The sequence below is a fragment of the Podarcis liolepis genome, assembly GCF_965112155.1.
Source record: "Podarcis liolepis genome assembly, chromosome: 7".
NCBI classification, from domain to species: Eukaryota; Metazoa; Chordata; class Lepidosauria; order Squamata; family Lacertidae; genus Podarcis; species Podarcis liolepis.
The window spans coordinates 89,898,602-89,919,520 of record NC_139561.1 but is presented as its reverse complement, the minus strand read 5'-3'; the positions used below and the strand labels follow the sequence as shown (position 1 = coordinate 89,919,520).

General features: G+C 52.0%; 2 protein-coding genes across 2 annotated transcripts; both read right to left on the bottom strand.

Annotated features, from left to right (window-relative positions):
• Positions 1 to 376: 376 nt before the first annotated feature.
• On the bottom strand, positions 377 to 6,249 carry LOC310712908 (rho-related GTP-binding protein RhoU-like). The gene is made up of 3 exons (XM_083516360.1): positions 5,975 to 6,249; positions 4,113 to 4,171; positions 377 to 1,747 (listed from the first exon to the last, which is right to left on the bottom strand). The coding sequence occupies exons 1-3, from the start codon at positions 6,159 to 6,161 to the stop codon at positions 1,295 to 1,297; spliced, it is 699 nt and encodes a 232-aa protein (XP_083372486.1). The 5' UTR covers positions 6,162 to 6,249; the 3' UTR covers positions 377 to 1,294.
• Positions 6,250 to 14,193: 7,944 nt separating this feature from the next.
• On the bottom strand, positions 14,194 to 20,844 carry MIA (MIA SH3 domain containing). Its single transcript, XM_083516397.1, has 4 exons — positions 20,058 to 20,844; positions 16,716 to 16,849; positions 15,483 to 15,593; positions 14,194 to 14,477 (listed from the first exon to the last, which is right to left on the bottom strand). Exons 1-4 carry the CDS (start codon positions 20,188 to 20,190, stop codon positions 14,454 to 14,456), a joined length of 402 nt encoding a protein of 133 aa, XP_083372523.1. The 5' UTR covers positions 20,191 to 20,844; the 3' UTR covers positions 14,194 to 14,453.
• Between the last annotated feature and the right edge of the window lie 75 nt (positions 20,845 to 20,919).

Genomic DNA, 20,919 nt, shown 5'->3' with positions numbered 1-20,919 from the left:
CCACCACAACCTCCCAGATGTGCCGGAATGGAATACTTCCAGGTTTTGGCGGCCGCGAATGCGCAGAAGCTCCAAAGCGCAACCCCCGGCTTGCGAATGCTGTGGGTTGCGAACGTGCATTCCGCACAGATCACGTTCTCAACCCGAGCGTCCACTGTACACACACACACTGCAGATTCAAGGTCTGGGTTTCATCTCAGGAGAAAGTCACAAATGGCGTAAAAAAAATCACTCTACAACTTTTCGTTTTCAGAAACTATTCCCCCCACCCGAAATATTCTCCTTCCGAAACCAAGAACCAAAGTTTGCTGTGCTTGCTGCGTTGCAAGGGCTTCGACTAGGTGGCCCGGGGGGGGGGGTTCTCTTCCCACTGTACAAAGTTTTCCCAAAATTTTCAGATTCAAGTGGTTTTAAAAAAGTCACCCCATCTCACACTTCCGCAAGTAAACCCCCCCCCCTCTGGGCAAGGGGCTGCTCCATCGCACTCTCAGCTAAACCAGGTGCAGAAGTTTTATTTTTGGGGGTGGGGAGGCAAAGCTTCCAGCCACAGCCTCCCCAAAGCATCTGCCCCCAACCTCGTCCCATCTCCCCAGAGATATCAGGCTCTACAAATATATCGCCCTTCCAAGTGGGGCTGGGAGCTGAAGGTCCCAAATCTCAAGGTGGGGGGGAAGCGCAAGAACATTAGAAGAGCGCGGCTGCTGGATGAGGCCCAAAGGGGACCCATCTAGTCCAGCCACACAGGGGCCAATTACCCCCATAAAACCTAAGAATTCAGATAGACTGCCTCTGGAGCTGGAGGTCCCATGAAAACGTTGAAGAAGCTTGGCTGCTGCTTCAGGCCAGTGGACCATCAAGTCCAGTTCTCCCGGTAGCCAAATACCCCCACAGAACTTAAGAATCCAGATAGACTGCCTGTGGAGCTGGAGGTTCCACAAGAGCATGAGAAGCTCGGGTCAATCGTCCAGCCTCCTGTTCTCACAGCTGCCAACCACATGCCCAAAAGGGAGACCAGCGACCAGGACACCAAACGCAGCCGTTCAGAAGCATCCGCTCTCTCCAGCCAACGGAGCGTCCCTAAATGAAAGCCCGGCCCCGTCCCTCTCGGAGACGAGGAAACGTCTTTGGGATCCTTTTCGAGATCTGTTTGGCCCTGCCGAGATTCCGCCCGATGTCCCTGCGAAGAAGGCTGGCCCAGCCTGGCCCCTCTCAAAAGCCTACGCCCCTCAGTTGATCCAGTCTGCAGGCAAACCCATTGGAAGGGGTCAGGGCCATGCAGGAATTGCACCCGGCGCTAGGACAGGCAGACGTGCTTCCTCCACCAGGCCTTCGAGAGGGTCCGGATGCGGCTGGCGGTGCTGCGACGCTGCGGCTTGGGCGGGGGGCCGCGGGCGCAGCGCAGCCCTGCGGTGATGGCCGTGTCAAAGACCTCCTTCAGGTTGTGCTGGGTGAGGGCCGAGCACTCCACATAGCCCAGCAAACCGGCCTTGGCGGAGAGGGTGCGGGCGGCCGAGGGGGACACGGGCTTCTCCCGGCGCCGGGACAGGGCGATGAGGACCTTGACATCCTGGCGCAGGTCCGACTGGGTGCCCACCAGCAGGACGGGCGTGGCGGGGCAGTGGCGGCGCAATTCGGGGAGCCACTTCTCAGAGACGTTCTGGAACGAGGTGGGAGACACGACGCTGAAGCAGAGCAGGACCACGTCCGCCTTCGGGTAGCAGAGGCGCCGCAGGCTGTCGAATTCGTCCTGGGAGGGGGCAAAGAGGGGCGGCCGTGAGGAGTGAGAGAGGGGCGCCCTGCAAGCTGGCACTCCTGCGGGCACCGAACCAGGGAACCGCAGAGCTGGGAGGGGCCCTCCAGGGGTCATCTAGACCAACCCCTGCAAGGCGGCAGGAATCGCCACTCCAGAATCTGTGGCAGGTGGCCAGGCAACCCCTTTTTAAAGCGCTCCGGTGAGTCAGAAAACGATGACCCCCGTTGATTCTAACCGCAGGGCTGGGAGCGGGCTCCCTGGTGGTCATCTAAGCCAACCCCCTTCTAGGGAGGAAGGGCAGCTTCCAACATATATGCAAACATAGGTAAAGGTAAAGGGGCCCCTGACCATTAGGTCCAGTCATGGCCGACTCTGGGTTTGCAGCGCTCATCTCGCTTTATTGGCCGAGGGAGCCGGCGTACAGCTTCCGGGTCATGTGGCCAGCAGGACTAAGCCGCTTCTGGCGAACCAGAGCAGCGCACGGAAATGCTGTTTACCTTCCCACCGGAGCGGTACCTATTTATCTACTTGCACTTTGACGTGCTTTCAAACTGCTAGGTGGGCAGGAGCAGGGACCGAGCAACGGGAGCTCACTCCGTCATGGGGATTCGAACCGCCGACCTTCTGATCGGCAAGTCCTAGGCTTTGTGGTTTAACCCACAGCGCCACCCGCGTCCCCATCAGTTCGCCAGAAGCGGCTTAGTCATGTTGGCCACATGACCTGGAAGCTGTACGCCGGCTCCCTCGGCCAATAAAGCGAGATGAGCGCCGCAACCCCAGAGTCGGCCACGACTGGACCTAATGGTCAGGGGTCCCTTTACCTTTACCTTAAGCCATATTGATTTGTATGCCGTTGGTGGATTTTTGTCATTGTCTTGTTGGCTGTGTGTGTGATAAAGGGGAGCCATACCGGGGTGAAGGCATCTTCTTCTGTTTGTCCCCGTGTCAGTTTCAGTTTATTGGTTAATTTTTCTAGTAAGGCTGTTTCCCATACTATTTGGCACCATTGGTTCATGCTTCCTCCTGACAGGTCTCTCCAGTGTCTGGTTATGGCATTTCTGGCTGCTGAAAGTAGGTGGGTTATGAGTTCTTTGTGGTGTAAATGGGCATTATTGTCTTGGAAGACGTTTAGTAAGGCCAGTTCTGGGGTGGTTTCTAATACTTGTTTGGTTATTTTACTTATTTCTCATATGGCTGTTGCCCAGAATAGTTGGATTCTGGGGCACTCCCACCACATGTGGAGGCATGTGCCTGTGGAGGTGCACCCTCTCCAGCATTTTGGTGAGGTTCCTGGGCGTATTAGCGCTAGTTTTCTTAGTGTTAGGTACCACCTGTAGGTGAGTTTCAGAGTGAGTTCTTCTCTTTTTGTTGATACGGATTTAAAGGGGGGTTTAGACCACATTTTGGGATGCGGGTGGCGCTGTGGGTCTAGGGAGTTTGTGGGATTTTGTAGTAGTATTTTGTATACTGCGGATACCATCCCTTTACTGTGTCCCTTTGTTGTTAGAAGGAGGTTTTCGAAGGTTGTCAGGGGCCTAGTTGCTGCTGATTTTACTGCTGGGTTGTTTACGAAGGCATGTAATTGGTGATGTGTTAACCAGGACATTTGGGTGTCTTCTAGTTTGTCTTATATTTCTTGTGTTGACAAAGGTTTGTTTTTTTTTGTAGAAGTAAAAATTAAGCAATACAGTGGTGCCCCGCAAGACGAATGCCTCGCAAGACGAAAAACTCGCTAGACGAAAGGGTTTTCTGTTTCTGCGTTGCTTCGCTAGACGAATTTCCCTATGGGCTTGCTTCGCAAGACGAAAACATCTTGCGCTTTTTTTTTTAAAGCCGCTTGAAGAGGCGCAGTTGCGACGGACCGTGCTTCGCAAGACGAAAAACGTCGCAAGACGAAAAGACTCGCGGAACGAATTCTTTTCGTCTTGCGAGGCACCACTGTATGTCTATTTCAAAGGCCAATTGCAATCACAACCAGAATGGATCAATATCTACGTGTCTGTATTACGACCCCGGACACCAGAGCCGACCCTCCTCAGATTCCCCACAAGCCAGATTTGGGAGGCGCAAAGAGATTTGAGAGGCGCAAAGAAGGGCCCCAAATAAATGTGGCCCTGCAAAGCCCACCTGCGCCTCTCGCCTCCGGGACACCTTTGCCCTTACAGGTTGCGGGGAGGGGAAGCCAGCTGCGCCGTTTACGGAGGGGAAAGCGGTTCAGTGGCAGGCTTGCAACCCTCGGGAATAGATTCTAGAAAGCAAGTTGCTAGACCTCAAGAAGGCCCAAGGGACGGTTAGGAAGGGCCAGGTCAAAGTGCCAAGTCCAGGTCAGTCCCTAGCCCATCCCGTCCGGCCTCCTTACCTGCCCTGCGGTGTCGCACAGCTGCAGCCGGATGGGGTCTCCGTCAACCTGCACCACAGCTGGGGGGCGAAACAGAAAAACGGGGGGTCAGAGTTGGGAAGGAAGACAGACCCAGCCATAATAATAAATTTATTTATATCCCACCCTCCCCAGCCGAAGCCGGGCTCAGGGCGGCTAACAACAATAAAACAGTACAAAAGTACAGCACAAACAACACTCTAAAATCATTCATTATAAAATTAATTAATTCAAGCCACTGGCAACCATTGGGCCAGAGCTCCGCGAAGATTGCCGAGCGAGGGTCAGGCTGTGCCTTGGACAAAGGCCTGGTGGAACAGCTCTGTCTTGCAGGCCCTGCGGAAAGATGTCAAGTCCCGCAGGGCCCTGGTCTCTTGTGACAGAGCGTTCCACCAGATCGGAGCCACGGCCGAAAAAGCCCTGGCTCTAGTTGAGGCCAGCCTAACCTCTCTGTGGCCCGGGACCTTCAAGATGTTTTTATTTGAAGACCGTAAGTTTCTCTGTGGGGCATACCAGGAGGCGGTCCGTAGGTACGAGGGTCCTAGGCCGTATAGGGCTTTAAAGGTCAAGACACGGCACCAGGGATTTCACTCGCCCAGAGGTGGAAGTCAGAGCCCAGCGCCTTCCTGCTCAGTCTCCCTGGCACTGGAGGCGGAAGAGACCTCCAAAGGTCATCCAGCCCAACCCCATGGAACACAAGGGTTGCAGCTCAAGGATCCCTGGCAGAAGGAGAACTGTGGTTCTTGACAGACTCCTTTGAAGACTCCCCCCAGGGTCATCTAGCTTAGTTGCTGATATTAATTTCTTTTTTTGGTGACTCCGCCGGGACTCGAACCCGGAACAGAGGCTGATATTGATGAATGGGAAGGAGAGAGACAATTCCCCTTAATACATGGCTGGAGAAGCAGACTCTCTTTGGATAAATATAATTCTATCTGGAATGAGTTTATGCAGAATATATTAGCTTACTGGCAATTATTTGTAATATACACACCTGCATATTAATGGATGGTGACAGTATTTTCTTCTTCTTTTTCATTCCCACTCACTCTTTAATCCCCCACCCCCGGTCATCTCTTTACGAATGAAGTTATTTTAATAAAATACTTATAATAATAATAAAATTCTAGCCCAACTCCTGCAGGGCAGGGAGCACAACTCAATAATCCCCGACCCATTCTCCGTTGCAAAACCTCTTGTTATTCACTGCGTCGTAGTTTGGGAGGCACGCCAGCGATCATATAGGCCAACCCCCAACCACTTTTATACTTAATTTAATATTATTATTCTGACGTCATTTGTTTCGTTTGCATTTCCCGCGTCATCCATAGATCTCCTCCGGCAGCGTTCGCTACTCTGGTGAAATGAAAGTTTGTCTTTCGCCAGGTAGGAACTAGGAAAGGAAAACTCGGATGCAGTCGACTCCAGGCCTGCAAATCTTTCCTGGCAGAACGAGGCAAGGAGGAAGAGGCTCTTGCCGGGGTCTCCCGTGAAAAAGGCTTTGCAGGAGCCCCTGCAAACCGGGCTCCGGGCAGGGCCTCTCTTTGGGGAGCAGGTAAACCTGCAACGTTGGCGATGCCCTCTGGCTGTTGAGCAGGCATCGCACTGGGCACTAGCCACGCCCCATGTAGAATCACAGACCTGCTCGGTTGGTTAGGGGACCCCCAGAGGTCATCCATCCCAACCCCCTGCAGTGGCAGCTGAAGAATGACCTCCGCGGATAAAAAAACAAAACCTCCCGGGAACCAGTGTCGTCGTTGCTCTTCCTTGTCCCCGCGGAGCGGGAAGGGCACCCCCAGAGGTCATCCATCCCAACCCACCCCCGCCGCGCATCGCTCGCGTACCGGAGAAGCGGTCGAGGGCGGTGGGGACGTATCGCGCGGGGAAGCCGTTGGTGCTGTAGCTGAGCGCCAGGCTAGTTTTCCCGACGGCGCCGTCGCCCAGCAGGACGCACTCGAGGCCCCGCAGGCGCCGCTGCTCGCGGGGGCGGCGCGGGGGCACCGGCGGGAGAGACTCGCCCTGCGGAGGCATCGCGGGGTCCCCTCGCAGAAAACGCGCGGGCGGGCGGACGGGCGGAGAGGCGGCGGCGGCAGCGGACGCTCCTTCCAGGCTGTGCGCCCGGGCTCAGACAGGCAGGCAGGGAGTGGAGCGCCTCGTCGGGGCCACGCCTCCCCGCCCAGGAGGACACGCCCCTTTGCGGGGGCGGGGTCTGTACCTGCCCCCTCACCTCGCGGCAGCCTCCGCCCTCGACGGGGAGGGCGGCGAGCCCCCTCCCCAGCCTAGATCCCACATGGAACAGGGGTGGGACTAGATGACCGTCGGGGGTCCCCTTCCCAGGACTCCTCGGTTCTATGAACACCCTTCAGGCGGCTCGAGGGACGGGATTCCTCAGGAAATCACAGGATCGTCGAGGGGGTGGGGACCCCCGAGGTCATCCAGTCTCACCCTCCCTGCCATGCGTAAAGGGCGGCGCTGTGGGCTGAAGCCAGGCTCCCTGCCCCCTCCTGCAACCCCCCCCCCCCCCATTCCCTGCTTTGTCTCTCTGAAATGGAAAACATGTCCTTCCTGACAATGTGTTTCTTTCTGGAGGGGGCGTCTTCCTGCTTTGCGCATCAGACAGTAGCCGGGAAAAGCACCCCCGACGCCCTGGACGGCGCATCCCAGCGAAAACAGGAAACACACCCGAGGCGTTACTGGAAATTGGGAAGCTGGGGGGCGGGGGGGCAGGAGGTCCTCCGGTCCAAAACACTTTGTGCACGACCCCCTGGCGCCAACGCGCCCCCCCCCCGCAAGGCTGGACGTGGCCCCTTTCCCCCAGAGTTCACACCAGCCTTGGCCAAGCCGGGTTAACAATCTTGTTTGGTAAGATTGGAAGATCCGGGATAAATTGAAGGACGGGCTTCTTTACGCAGCGCAGAGTTAAACGGCGGAACTCCCTCCCACAAGAGGCCGGAGCGGGGGGGAGGACTTTGATGGCTTTGAAAGAGGAATGGGAAAATTCATGAAGGACTCAGCTTAATTCTTGACCCTGGGCTTCCCCTGACGCGTTATTGCGCTTGGATCCAGCCTTGGCGCTTCCCTTGGGGCCCCTGTGAGAACAGGAGCCTGGACGGGGGGGGGGGCGGCACTGTCCTGATCCGGCAGGCTCCTGTTCTTAGCCCAGGCGCCTTCTTCCGTGTGGGGTGGGCACTCGCCTGGCCCTGGCGCCGCCTGCGCTCCCGGATCCTGCCAAACCGGTTTGGCCGGCAGCAAGAGTAGAAAGGAGGGTGGACGCAGCCGGCCAGCCTAGGACATTGGCACCGGGGCCCTGAAAGCGGGTCTGATCCAGATGCCGAGGCAGACGAGACCTCTGTCCTGTCCCTCGCCTGTGCCCCGTCGAGGGAGGCAGGTGGCAGACAGTCCAGGGGGGTCCCCCTCCAAAGAGGGGTGCCAACACCACCTTCTCCTCTTCCAGCTGCTCCTTGGCCACCGAACGAGAAGGTGCCTCCATCACAGCTGCCCACCTTGGCCCCACCGAGGACCCAGATGAGCCAAACTCTGTCTGTCCAGGGGTTGGGGGTAATAGGGGCCAGCTCATTTGGGGTCTTCCGTCTCTGAGGCCCAGGCAGCCGGAGGAGTACCGTTAGGTGTGGGGTCAGCGAATCCTAACTTAGTAAAGGGACCCCTGACCATTAGGTCCAGTCGTGGCCGACTCGGGGGTTGCGGCGCTCATCCCGCTTTACTGGCTGAGGGAGCCGGCGTTCAGCTTCCGGGTCATGTGGCCAGCAGGACTAAGCCGCTTCTGGCGAACCAGAGCAGCACACGGAAATGCCGTTTACCTTCCCGCCAGAGCGGTACCTATTTATCTACTTGCACTTTGATGTGCTTTCAAACTGCTAGGTTGGCAGGAGCTGGGAATGAGCAACGGGAGCTCACCCCGTCGCGGGGATTCGAACCACCGACCTTATGATCGGCAAGTCCTAGGCTCTGTGGTTTAACCCACAGCACCACCCGATAGGTGCTGGGGCTCAAGGCTGCTTGGCCCCCGCCCCTTCCGCCAGGGCCCTCTGTTCCCTCAGCCAGGTTTTTGGACATCCTGCATTCCTAGCTCAGTGGGAGGGCGTCTGCTTGGGGTTCGACTAGATGAGCCTTGAGGGTCCCTTCCGACTCTGCCGTCCTATGATTCTGCTCTACGGCCTGGGGCAGCCTCACTCAGCAGGAAGACTCTGGGTTTGGATCTCGCCTCTGCCAGTTGAAGGAGGAGAGGTGGGGGCCTGCCTTTCAGGGGGGTTGTGAGGAGCCAGCTAAGGCACATTCGAAATAAATAAATAAATAATAATAATAATAATAATAATAATAATAATAATAATAATAATAATTTATTTATACCCGCCCATCTGGCTGGGCTTCCCCAGCCACTCTGGGCGGCTTTCAACAAAAAGACCTGGGAGATCAGGGTTCGAATCCCCGCTCTGTCATGAAGCTCACTGGGTCAGTCGCAGCCTCGTAACCTCCCTCACAGGGTCGTTGTAGGGAGCAGCTAGACTGGTGACTGGGAGCGGCCGCCAAGACCATGTAACACCAGTCTTGAAAGACCTACATTGGCTTCCAGTACGTTTCCGAGCACAAATCAAAGTTTTGGTGCTGACCTTTAAAGCCCTATACGGCCTCGGTCCAGTATACCTGAAGGAGCGTCTCCACCCACATCCTTCTGCCCGGACACTGAGGTCCAACTCCAAGAGCCTTCTGGCGGTTCCCTCCCTGTGAGAAGCAAAGCTAAAGGGAACCAGGCAGAGGGCCTTCCCGGTGGTGGCACCCGCCCTGTGGAACGCCCTCCTGCCAGATGTCAAAGAGAAAAATAACTACCAAACTTTTAGAAGACATCTGAAGGCAGCCCTGTTTAGGGAAGCTTTTAATGTTTCAATAGGTTATTGTATTTTAATATTCTGTTGGAAGCCGCCCAGAGTGGCTCAGGAAACCCAGCCAGATGGGCAGGATTTAAATTTATTATTATTATTATTATTATTATTATTATTATTATTATTATTATTATTATTAAAATACAGTAATGCATCAAACATTAAAAGCTTCCCTAAAGCGTTTGGCTCCAGGTTCCTTCTCTGAAGGCAGTCAGGTCATGGACACGGCGAAGGGTGTGTGTTTTCCTTTCGCTGGAGAAACTGGGAGCAGCTGGGTGTTCAGGCACAAACAGGTTCAGAAGAAATCCAGCTTCCTAGTCCTCACCGTTTCCCACAGCTCCTCCCGGCCTGGCCCGGATCTGCCTAGGTAAATCAGGCACCCAGAGAGCGCAATGCTCTGAGCAAAAGGAGAACTCCCTCCTGCCAGCTACTGGAAACCGCACTCGAGACCCAAGCCGCCTTGAGCTGACCCACATCTCCTCTCCCTGGGAAGACCCCACCCAAGCCCTGCCCCCCAGGAGGGCACTGGATGAGGGAGACCCACAGACCCCTGGCAACAGCCAGGAACCCCTGACCCTCCTGTTTTATTTTAAAATGAGAATGGGTTAGAGAATCGCAGAACTGCAGAGTTGGAAGGGACACCCAGGGTCATCTAGTCCAACCCCCCTGCAATTCAGGAATCACAGGATTGGCATGTGGGAAGGGGGGAGCTGGTTGGAGTTGCCGCCTGCTGGTGTGAGTGTCTGCGTTTTATCTCGGTTTCTTTATTGCAGGGGGAGTCTGAGCCTCACCACTTCTTCCTGTGAAATGGGTATTGTGCGCCACCCATGTCTGTGCTCCTGGAACCGAAAAGTGGGGGGGTACCTCTACTCAAGGGGGTTGTGGGTGCAGGTGACGGCTAGCTAAAATAGTCAACAGAGGCATTGGCAAGCCACTTTGAAAACAACACAGTTCTTGTCAGCCTCGGAGCATGGATAAGGTTTTTCTGCTTGGTTGAGTGAAAACCAGTTTCCCTCAGAGACCCCCTTCTTCCATGTGTGCCCCTCAGCTGCGCCAATCTGCAAAGCTGGCACAGGTGCCACACAATGCCGCTTCCACATTTGTGCATTTTGGAACTCCCTGACTCCTGACAAACGCTTTCACTGCACTTTTTCCGGCCCCTGCTATAATAATAATAATAATAATAATAATAATAATAATAATAATAATAATAATAATAATTTATTATTTATACCCCACCCATCTGGCTGAGTTTCCCCAGCCACTCTGGGAGGCTCCCAATCGAGTGTTAAAAACAATACATCATTAAATATTAAAAACTTCCCTAAACATGGCTGCCTTCAGATGTCTTTTAAAAATAACGACATATTTCCTTCACATCTGATGGGAGGGCGTTCCACAGGGCGGGTGCCACCACCGAGAAGGCCCTCTGCCTGGTTCCCTGTAGCTTTGCTTCTCGCAATGAGGAAACCACCAGAAGGCCCTCAGCTCTGGACCTCAGTGTCTGGGCTGAACGATGGGGCTGGAGATGCTCCTTCAGGTATACTGGGCCTTTGAGGCCGTTTAAAGGCCAGCACCAACACTTTGAATTGTGCTCAGAAACGTCCTGGGAGCCAGTGTAGGTCTTTCAAGACCGGTGTTATATGGTCTCAGCGGCCGCTCCCAGTCACCAGTCTGGCTGCCGCATTCTGGATTAGTTGTAGTTTCCAGGTCACCTTCAAAGGGAGCCCCACGTAGAGCGCATTGCAGTAGTCCAAGCGGGGGATAACCAGAGCATGCACCACTCCGGCAAGACAGTCTGCAGGTAGGTGGGGTCTCAGCCGGCATACCAGATGGAGCCAGCTACCCTGGACACAGAATGGACCTGCGCCTCCATGGACCACTGTGAGTCCAAAATGACTCCCAGGCTGCGCTCCTGGTCCTTCAGGGGCACAGTCACCCCATTCAGGACCTCTGCCCCTGCCCTGAGGTTTAGAAAGCTGACATTAGTCCCGATCTATTTTAAGTCTATTGTTATTTTATCACCGGCCTTTTCTCTTGTTATTGTTTCCTCTGTGTTTCTGCTTTTTTTCCCACTCAATAAATGCACACCACTCTCTGCTCTGCGTCCCCAGAGAAAACAGAGAGCTGCCTACTTTGGCACCGTCTGCCTGCCCCCCCAATGCTTTTGTCCCTCTGGCACATGACCAGCCCCCCCTTACTGCCCTGGGTCCCCCTCTGGTTCAAAGGCCAAGCGCCAGCCTCTTGCTTCTGTTAATCCCGTGGCGCCACGGACTTTGCTCACATGCGTCAGCTTGTGGAGCAGATAGCAATCTTTGGAAAGCTGAGAGGTGGTGGGGCTGGAGCAAGGGGGGGCAGGGAGGAGAAGGAAGCCTCTGAACCCCTTCACCCTACAGGCAGTGGGCTGCGGGGGCATCCCAGCCAGGGGGCAGGGGCAATGCCAGCCTGATGGGGCCATGACACAACCACCTGAGAAACTGGCCGATTGTGCTGGTATCGTGGGGGCGTTGGGGCAGCAGCTGTGACCCAGGCCTTCTGCCAAGGCCCAGGAACTGGGTCAAGGCGGCGGCTGGAGCCCGGGGGGGGGGCTCTGCCAGGCTGCGGAGGGGAGGCAAATTGCTGCCAAGCAGGGAAAGAGAGTTGACCTACATTCCTAGGCAGAACAGGCTCCGCTGGCATCTGCCCATGCCCAGCTCTGTGTTCTCTCCCCCGAGGCGATGGTTCGGCGAGGGCAGCAGATCGCAGCTGACTTTGGAGACTCAGCCCCGATGTGACCGCGGAGCATGCAGCGCTCCGGGTGGAAGAGCGCCTCTGAGCATGAGCAGAGGGGAATGACCGTTGGTGGACTCCCGAGCGCATCAGAAGAGCTGGCCGTTTAGGCTTGCAGCCAGCCTGTTTTGTTTTGTTTTTTTTTAATAAAATATTTATTAAAGTTTCAGAAAAAGGGATTACATAGAAACAAGAAATACAAAAGTAAAAGACAAAGATAAAAATACAAGGAAAATACAGAATAATAAAAAAAATAAGTACACTTACAGAAAAAAGGGAAAAAGGAAAAATAAAAAATCAACCTTTCCATATCTTACATTCATATCCTTATTTCCCTGACCTCCTACCTCCCTTTTTTGTATTCCAATTCAATTAATTAATTCAGCAATTTCTTTCCCTCCTTATTATCCTGATCTTTGATCTTAATATATTATAACATTAAATTTTTGCCTATTTAGAAATCCAATTTTTCCATATTCTTTTTGCAGCCAGCCTGTTTTGGGAAAGCTATTCAATAAACACACAAGATGTAACTGGCTGTACGTCTGAAAAAAATAATATATCCTATTCATTGTATTGAATTGTTGATTTCAACGGAAGTAACTCAAAGTTCAACGGAAAAAAGTAGAAGACCCAGTGGATCAGTGCATTCTCTAATCAGTTTTTGCATAAACTGTGGAACTGTAACAACCCTTTGTGTGGATTGTTGGACTCTATGAACAGACAGGTGGAATAGACACTTTCACATACAGTGGTACCTCAGGTTACGGACACTTCAGGTTACAGACGCTTCAGGTTACAGACTCTGCTAACCCAGAAATAGTACCTAAGGTTAAGAACTTTGCTTCAGGATGAGAACAGAAACCGTGCTCCGGCGGCGCAGTGGCAGCAGGAGGCCCCATTAGCTAAAGTGGTGCTTCAGGTTAAGAACAGTTTTGGGTTAAGAACGGACCTATGGAACGAATTAAGTACTTAACCCAAGGTACCACTGTATATGGACCTTATGCATAAACTGATTAGAAAATGAACTGAGCCACTGGGTCTTCTAAAGGGACGCGGGTGGCGCTGTAGGTTAAACCACAGAGCCTAGGACTTGCTGATCAGAAGGTCGGTGGTTCGAATCCCCGCGACGGGGTGAGCTCCCGTTGCTCGGTCCCTGCTCCTGCCAACCTAGCAGTTCGAAAGCATGTCAAAGTGCAAGTAGATAAATAGGTACCACTCCGGCAGGAAGGTAAACGGTGTTTCCGTGCGCTGCTCTGGTTCGCCAGAAGCGGCTTAGTCATGCTGGCCACATGGCCCGGAAGCTGTACGCCGGCTCCCTCGGCCAATAAAGCGAGATGAGCGCCACAACCCCAGAGTCGTCCGTGACTGTACCTAGTGGTCAGGGGTCCCTTTACCTTTACCTTACTGGGTCTTCTACTTTTTCCGTTGAACTTTGAGTTACTTCTGTTGAAACCTACAATTCAATACAATGAATAGTATACATTATTTTTTCAAACGTAGAGCCGGTTACGTCTTGTGTGTTTATTGAATATGTTTCACATAAGCAGAGGTTTGTTGTTGTTTTGTTTTGGGAAAGCAGCAATTAGGATCCGAGCACGGGAGCAAGTGGGGTTCAGAAGCCCTCTGGCAGCCAACCTTGCTGCTATGTTAACCTGTGGAACTCCCTCCCCCAGGAGGCAGCAAAGGGCCACCAACTTGGATGGCTTTAGAAGAGGATGAGACAAATTCACAGAGGAGAGGGCTAGGGATGGTGACTAGCCAGGATCGCCATTCTTCGGAGGCAGCCAGGCTTCTGAACCCCCGTGGCTGGAAACGGCAAGAGGGGAGAATATTGGTCCTGTGTTCGAATCCTGTCTGCTGGTTTCCCATAATAGGATGCTGACCAATGGCCAGACCCAGCAGGCTTTTCTTGTGTTCTCCGGTTCTCAAGATCAAAAATAGGCCTAGGATTAAATTAAGTTATAATTAAATAAATGGGATTTAGAATGTTAAGAAAAGTGAATAAGATGGACTATAATTGGAAATTGTTTTAGTTTAATAATGATATTGGAAAGCTGTTACTTTTAATTACAATGGTGTTTCCTGCTTGGCAGGGGGTTGGACTCGATGGCCCTTGTGGTCTCTTCCAACTCTATGATTCTATGATTCTATGATTCTACAAGGAAACTCAGAAGGGAGGGATTTGAGGAAGTCAACCAGGATGTTTAAAAGGTTGGATTTGTGAAGAATTAAGTTTGTTGTTATTGTTTATCTGTTTATTCTTCCTTCCCCCCCCCTTTTCTTTCTTTCTTCTTTCTTCTTTTTCTGTTTCTGTGTATCATTTTGCTTTGTGGTTTGTGTTATCACTGTGGAAAATCTAATAAAAAATTTAATAAATAAATAAAATAAAGCAGTACGGTTTTTGCTCAGAAAGCACTTTATTTCAAGGGCGCAAGGGGTCAGTTGTGTCAATTGAAGCTCCCATCTTCATCTACACCTGGGGGGCAGATGCAGGATGCGCCCCCCCCCTTGCAAGGCCCACGTAGGAAAACAGCAGCCATCTAGAGAGAACTAGGCAGAGAAGGCGTGAGACTCCCAGGCAGCCTACCCTGCAAGGCTGGCGCGGTCTCCGGGATCGAGAGCTGGGGCGTCACCCCAATCCGGTCTGCTTGAGTCACTGGCAGTAGAAGTCCCATTTCTGAAAGAAAGGAAGGTTGCTCCTCCTAGGCAGGGAACCCCAAAATGCAAATCTCCCAACCTGCCCCACTTGGTAGGGGGCTGCTCTCCCCGCCCGACGGCACATGCTTTTCGCATCTTGTGTTCCAGTGGACAAGGAGAGGAGGCAGGGAAAGGGTTCAGGGATGGAATAATAATAATAATAATAATAATAATAATAATAATAATAATAATAATAAAAAATTATTTGTATCCCGCCTATCTGGCTGAGTTTCCCCAGCCACTCTGGGTGGCTCCCAATCGAGTTTTAAAAAGAATACAGCATTATATATTAAAAACTTCCCTAAACAGGGCTGCCTTCAGATGTCTTTTAAAAATAGGATAGCTGCTTATTTCCTTCACATCTGAAGGGAGGGCGTTCCACAGGGTGGGCGCCGCTACCAAGAAGGACCTCTGTCTTGTTCCCTGTAACCTCACTTCTTGCAATGAGGGAACCGCCAGAAGGCCCTCGGCGCTGGATCTCAGCATCCGGGCTGAACGATGGGGGTGGAGACGCTCCTTCAAGTATATAGGACCGAGGCTGTTTAGGGCTTGAAAGGTCAGCACCAACACTTTGAATTGTGCTCGGAAACGTACTGGGAGCCAATGCAGATCTCTCAGGGCTGGTGTTATGTGGTCCCGGCGGCCACTCCCAGTCACCAGTCTAGCTGCCGCATTTTGGATTAGTTGTAGTTTCCGGGTCACCTTCAAAGGTAGCCCCACGTAGAGCGCGTTGCAGTAGTCCAAGCGGGAGATAACCAGAGCATGCACCACTCTGGCGAGACAGTCTGTGGGCAGGTATGGTCTCATCCTGCGTACCAGATGGAGCTGGTTGACAGCTGCCCTGGACACATAATTGACCTGCGCCTCCATGGACAGCTGAGTCCAGAATGACTCCCAGGCCGCGCACCTGGTCCTTCATGGAAAAGGGGGAACTCTCCCCACCGTGCCCCCTCCCACCCCCACCCCCAAGTCACCCCAAACTTACGTCAGTCTTCACTTCCACCTTGCCTGGCTTCAGGTACTGATTCTCCTGGACGACGGAACTGGGGAAATAGCCCAGGCGGGCTGGCTGCTCCCCATAATAGTCTCCTTGCACCTGCGCCAAAAAAAAGGGGGTGGAGCAGGACACACCTGGGTCCGTTTTCCCAATAGAAGGGGCTCCCTCTGCTGGCTATTGTGGGAAGTGCCACCTTCATGCGATTAAATGATTTGCTTTTTCATCAAATTTATACAACACTTGATTAAACAACAACACCAGAAATCGGCTTGCAAAACAATAAGATTATTGTTGCTGGTTTTCCTTAGTGATAACTTAAGGCTGCTGAACACATTAAAGAATAACAATAGGCTTAGTAAAGGTAAAGGGACCCCTGACCATTAGGTCCAGTTGCAGCCGACTCTGGGGTTGCGGCGCTCATCTCGCTTTATTGGCTGAGGGAGCCGGCGTACAGCTTCCGGGTCATGTGGCCAGCATGACTAAGCCGCTTCTGGCGAACCAGAGCAGGGCACGGAAACGCCGTTTACCTTCCTGCTGGAGCGGTACCTATTTATCTACTTGCACTTTGACGTGCTTTCGGACTGCTAGGTTGGCAGGAGCAGGGACCAAGCAACGGGAGCTCACCCCGTCGCGGGGATTCGAACCGCCGACCTTCTGATTGGCAAGTCCTAGGCTCTGTGGTTTAACCCACAGTGCCACCCACATCCCAACAATATACTTAATAGCAAATTTAAACTTGCGGCCGCTTTCTAAATCACCTGGACAGGCCTGTCTAAACAAAATGATGTTAGTAGCAGGCGACCCAAAAAGATCAATAGGCAGGTAGTTCCAAAGGCCACTAAAAGTTTGGAACAGGTATTATGTGGTACATATAAGGCAGGTTCAAGCCATATGGTGCACACCATGCTTAAAACACCTTTACCTTACAATTTAACTGCCTACTCAGAGATCATCCCCTACTATTTATTGCCCCTGTTTGGGAGGCAGGAACACAACCAGCTTCTCCACAGAGTCCCATCACATGGAGAAGGCCCAGGAAGGACATAGCCAGGGGCAGGAGCAGGATCCGAACCCAGGGCAACGGCTATGGGGACCCAGGATCTGGGACAACGCAGGTCATGCTCACTGCTTCCCAGTTTTCAGGGTTCCCGGTGGCCATCTAGCCCAACCCCGACACGCCGCGATTTGACAGCCAACTGGCGCCCCCTGGCAGCTACTCACACTGCCTCCCCAGAAGAGTCGACCACGGCCCTTCAGCTTGGAGAAGACGTAGACCACTTGGCCCCTCTGGATGTGGATGAAGCGGCAGTCGGGCGCGATGTAGTCGTGTAGAGCAACTGCGATGGAGATGGGATCTGCGATGGGAGGGGGGAGAGAAGCACAGGGGGCCGCCTGAAATCCCACCATCCCAAAGGAACATGGCGCCCACGTGATGCGTCTGGGGAAGGGTTGTCCTCTCCTTCCCCCCAACAAAGCCATGCCCACATCAGAGCATCTGTACCCCTCTCTTCAGGCATAGCTGTGAACCGTCCCTTATTTGGCGGGAAAGTCCCTTACAGTGGTGCCTCGCAAGATGAAAAGAATCCGTTCTGTGATTCTCTTCGTCTAGCGGTTTTTTTCGTCTTGCCAAGCAAGCCCATTGATGGATTAGCGGATTAGCGCTATTAGCGGCTTTTAACGGCTTTTAGTGGCTTATCTGCTGATCGGATCAGCTGATAAGCGGCTTAGCGACTTAGAAAAAGGGGGGGGAGGAAAAAAACCCCGCAGGAACTCGCAAGACATTGTCGTCTTGCGAAACAAGCCCATAGGAAATTTGTTTTGCGAAGCACCTCCAAAACGGAAAACTCTTTCGTCTAGCGAGTTTTCCGTCTTGCGAGGCATTCGTCTTGCGGGGCACCACTGTATCCCAGCGCCGTATCTCGCTGCTGTCCCTTACTGCTGTCCCTTAAATTTCCCGGGTTTCATGCTCGTCCGGCTCGGGAGGGAAGCAGTGGCTCGGGGTCCTCCGCCGCGCGAGAGAGCATGCACTGGCGCTGTCATCCTGGCGCGAGGAGTTCCATCAGCCCTTCCCCGCCTGAGAGAGACTCTCGCCCATGCTGCCCGCGAGCCCGGAGGCGGCAGCGGTGGTGGCAGCTGAGGAGGCGGCCCAAGGGAGGAGGAAGAGGAGGGGATGGGGAGGGATGCAGAAGGGTGGTGCTTCAGCGGCTGCAGCGGCGCCACAACCGCCTCATGCCGGATTGACAGCATCTGTCAATCCTACCAATGTATGTAACTCTTTAAAAATAGCAAAATCCCTTATTTTGGCTGCTGATCCCTTATTTTCGAGGCTGCTGGTCCCTTATTTTCAAATCTGTAAGCTGACAGCTATGTCTTCAGGCAAAGAGGCTCCCAGGGCGGCAGCTTGCCCAAAATCACAAGACAAGTCTCTGCCCCACAGGCTTACAATGTAGATTAAAAAAACACCACAGCACACAAGGAAATAAGAACCGCAAGGGAAGAGGAAAACCAAAGCTCAGGAGCTATTTTTTAAGAGTTGGAATGTAAAATCGAAGGATGGAATCCTTTGCAACTGGAGGAAGTGGGAAGTCGCAAGTCTCTCCCCTCATTGCTTTGGAAAGCTCTCTGTCCCAAGGGAAGGGAAGCATCCTCACTCTTCCTAGGGAGTCAAGAGTTTGAAGAAGATTTTTGGGAAATAATATATAATGAAATGAAAAAAATGTTTAGATACTCATTTAGGAAAACACCAGAAGGTTTTCTATTGGGAATAGTACCAGGAAGTCTAAAGGAAGAAGATAAGACCTTATATTTATATGCAACAGTAGCAGCAAGGCTATTGATTGCGATAAACTGGAAAAGTGGTATAATACCGACAAAAACAGAGTGGCTTGCCAAATTATTGGAGTATTACAATATATCCAAAACAATGGAAGAAATTGGAAGGATTTCAAAAGAAAAGATAGATAGGGACTGGAAGGTGTTTAAAAGATACTTGCAAAATCATATCGAAAAATCAGAACTCCTATTAGAATAAACAAATTCCGTTTCAAATACTGAAATATCAAATAAGATGGAAAACAATGTCTAATAGAAAAAGAAGTGTGAAATTAGGGTAAAGGTGTGTGAAAGAAAGTAATAGAAGTGGAAAGAAATTGTAATTGAGTAGATTGGAAGTCAAACACAAAGGTGGGGTGAAGGGTTGGTGGATGGTGATGGGGAAAGGAACTATTTGTGGGATTGAGTGTAAGTATGTTTGAACATTTTTAAGGATTGCATGAAATGTATGTTTGTATGCTTGGATATGTGTATTAATGATGAATTTAAATTAAATAAATAAATAAATAAATAAAGAGTTTGAATCCGAATTCAGCCAGGGTCAAGCTTCCTGGGTGACCTTGGGCTGCTCCGTGTCTCACAGCCGAACCTACCCTACAGGGTAGTTGTGTGGATAAAAAGAGGTGGAGAACTATTGTAAGCTCCTTGGGATAGAAATGGAGTGATTTGTCCAGGCTTTTTGGCCAGTGGAAGTTTTCAACGCAGCTGGTTTTAACCCCACGCTCCAAAGTGGCATTTAAAGTTGTCTTTACGTAATCTTGTTACACTGCTCCCTTTGGGGAGGAAGGATCATAAAAACATTCTCTGGCCTCTGCTTAAAAAGCCCCAACAAAGGAGAGTCGACCGCCTTGCGAGGTTGTCTGTTCTGCTCTTGAACAGCGTACTCTCAGAAAGTCCGCCCTGGTGCTTCGTAGGAAACGTGCAGGACGCATTAGAGAAAAATAATTTCTGACATTTCTTAAGGACTGGATACTTTTTGCATGAAAGATACAACAAACTTGTAACAAATGCATTTGAAGATTGAAAAAATATTGGGTTTATAGAAGATAGAGTGGTTGAATGTTAATGAATGAAGACTATATTTTGCTGCAGAACAGAGAACCAGACGTCTTTTTATCTTTATTATTTTCCTCTTCTTTTGCTTTCTTTTCTTTTTTCCTTTCTGCCTCTGTTCTTTCCCACTACGGTAAATATCTGTCTTATTTCAGTGCCTTATAAAAAGAAACCTTCTAACGTGTATGAATTTTTATATATCTTTGAATAAGCATCAAGTAACATTTTTTAAAATGGAAACACAGAGGACAGGAGGACAACAGACCCTTTTCCTCATTGCTGCCCCCCCCCCAACAACTGCTATGCAAGAGGCAGCCTTCGTATTAAGGGAGAGGAACAAAAATTATTTCTGCATCCCATGCACTTTTATAAAGAAGCCCAACACACTGTCCACTCCCAGATAAGGTATTCTGGACCCCAATAGTTTATCCTTTTTCCAGTTCTTCAAATACCTGCTGGGTCAGGCCAAAAGGGGCTTCCCTAGTGGCCAACCGGATGCTTGTGGAGAAAGAGCAATCAGGATTCGAACCCTCTTCCCTCCTGCGTTTTCCTGTTCCAAACTTCTGGCTCCTGGGAACGAATTGTGGGGCACCCTTTCCCCCATCTCGCTGAGCTTCCTAGAGGACCTCTTCCTCCCCACCCCCCAATCTTCCACAACAAAGAGGCGAGGGGACTCACGGTCGCATTCGGCGTCGGCACACAGCTTCTTGTCCGCAAGCTTGCCCATCTGCTGCCCGCCCCACACGGGTCCCCAAAGGGCACCGAGGAGTAGAAGGGAGGCCCCGAGGGTGCCCCAAGTAGGACCCCCCATTTCTGCAGACTGGCCGGACACACAAAGGCTTCTCTGATGCAAAAACTGTTCAGCCTCCCAGACGGGGACAAGATGCCGTTTGTAGCCTGTCTAGGTTTGCCCAGGCGGCATCGTTGGCCGAAGCCTGCCAGCCCCACCCTCTCCCCTGCTGGCTGAGCTACCCTGATGTCATGGAACGTCCACCAACGCTCCAGTTTCTCAGGAGCAAGGATCCAGCCCCCAGAGATGGAAGGGGATAGTGTTGCAGGAACACCTACCTAACTCAGATCTTCACACTGCCTTCCCCTTCTCCCAGATTTCACAAGCCTGACACAGCGGGCCAAGAACTCTGAATCTAATTTTCTGCCAGCTGCACAACTTTGTAAGGCTTCAAATAAACACAGCAAATGGATCCGATCTGGGTCTGCTGCCTGGCTAAACAGGAAGCAGACGGCAGAACAGGCCAGCCCTGGAAGAAAAGGGCTCCCTGTCCACACACAGACTACCTTGTGTGCTGCCCTCCTTTCTCGGGAGGGCAGGAAAAGGAGCAAAACAGGGCCTGGAAGGGAGCCAGGAAGCCGGGGTTCAGCTGCCCAGGACAGAGGACTACACAACAGCTATTAACAAGACAAGGCAGGGGATCAGTTGGCTACGGAGTCTCTGTCCTGAAGGGTGCAGCAAGAGTTACCCCAGATTTATTTACTTTATCCAGAAATTACAGAAAGCATAGCTGCTCAGGTCGACCAAGCA

Coding starts and splice junctions, on each gene's coding strand:
- LOC310712908 (XM_083516360.1), bottom strand. CDS start 6,161: ATGCCTCCGCAGGGCGAGTCTCTCCCGCCGGTGCCCCCGCGCCGCCCC. Junction 4,172..5,974: donor CGCCCTCGACCGCTTCTCCG/GTACGCGAGCGA, acceptor TTCGCCCCCCAG/CTGTGGTGCAGGTTGACGGA. Junction 1,748..4,112: donor TGTGCGACACCGCAGGGCAG/GTAAGGAGGCCG, acceptor GCCCCCTCCCAG/GACGAATTCGACAGCCTGCG.
- MIA (XM_083516397.1), bottom strand. CDS start 20,190: ATGGGGGGTCCTACTTGGGGCACCCTCGGGGCCTCCCTTCTACTCCTC. Junction 15,594..16,715: donor GACTCTTCTGGGGAGGCAGT/GTGAGTAGCTGC, acceptor TTTTTGGCGCAG/GTGCAAGGAGACTATTATGG. Junction 14,478..15,482: donor AGGTGGAAGTGAAGACTGAC/GTAAGTTTGGGG, acceptor CCTTTCTTTCAG/AAATGGGACTTCTACTGCCA.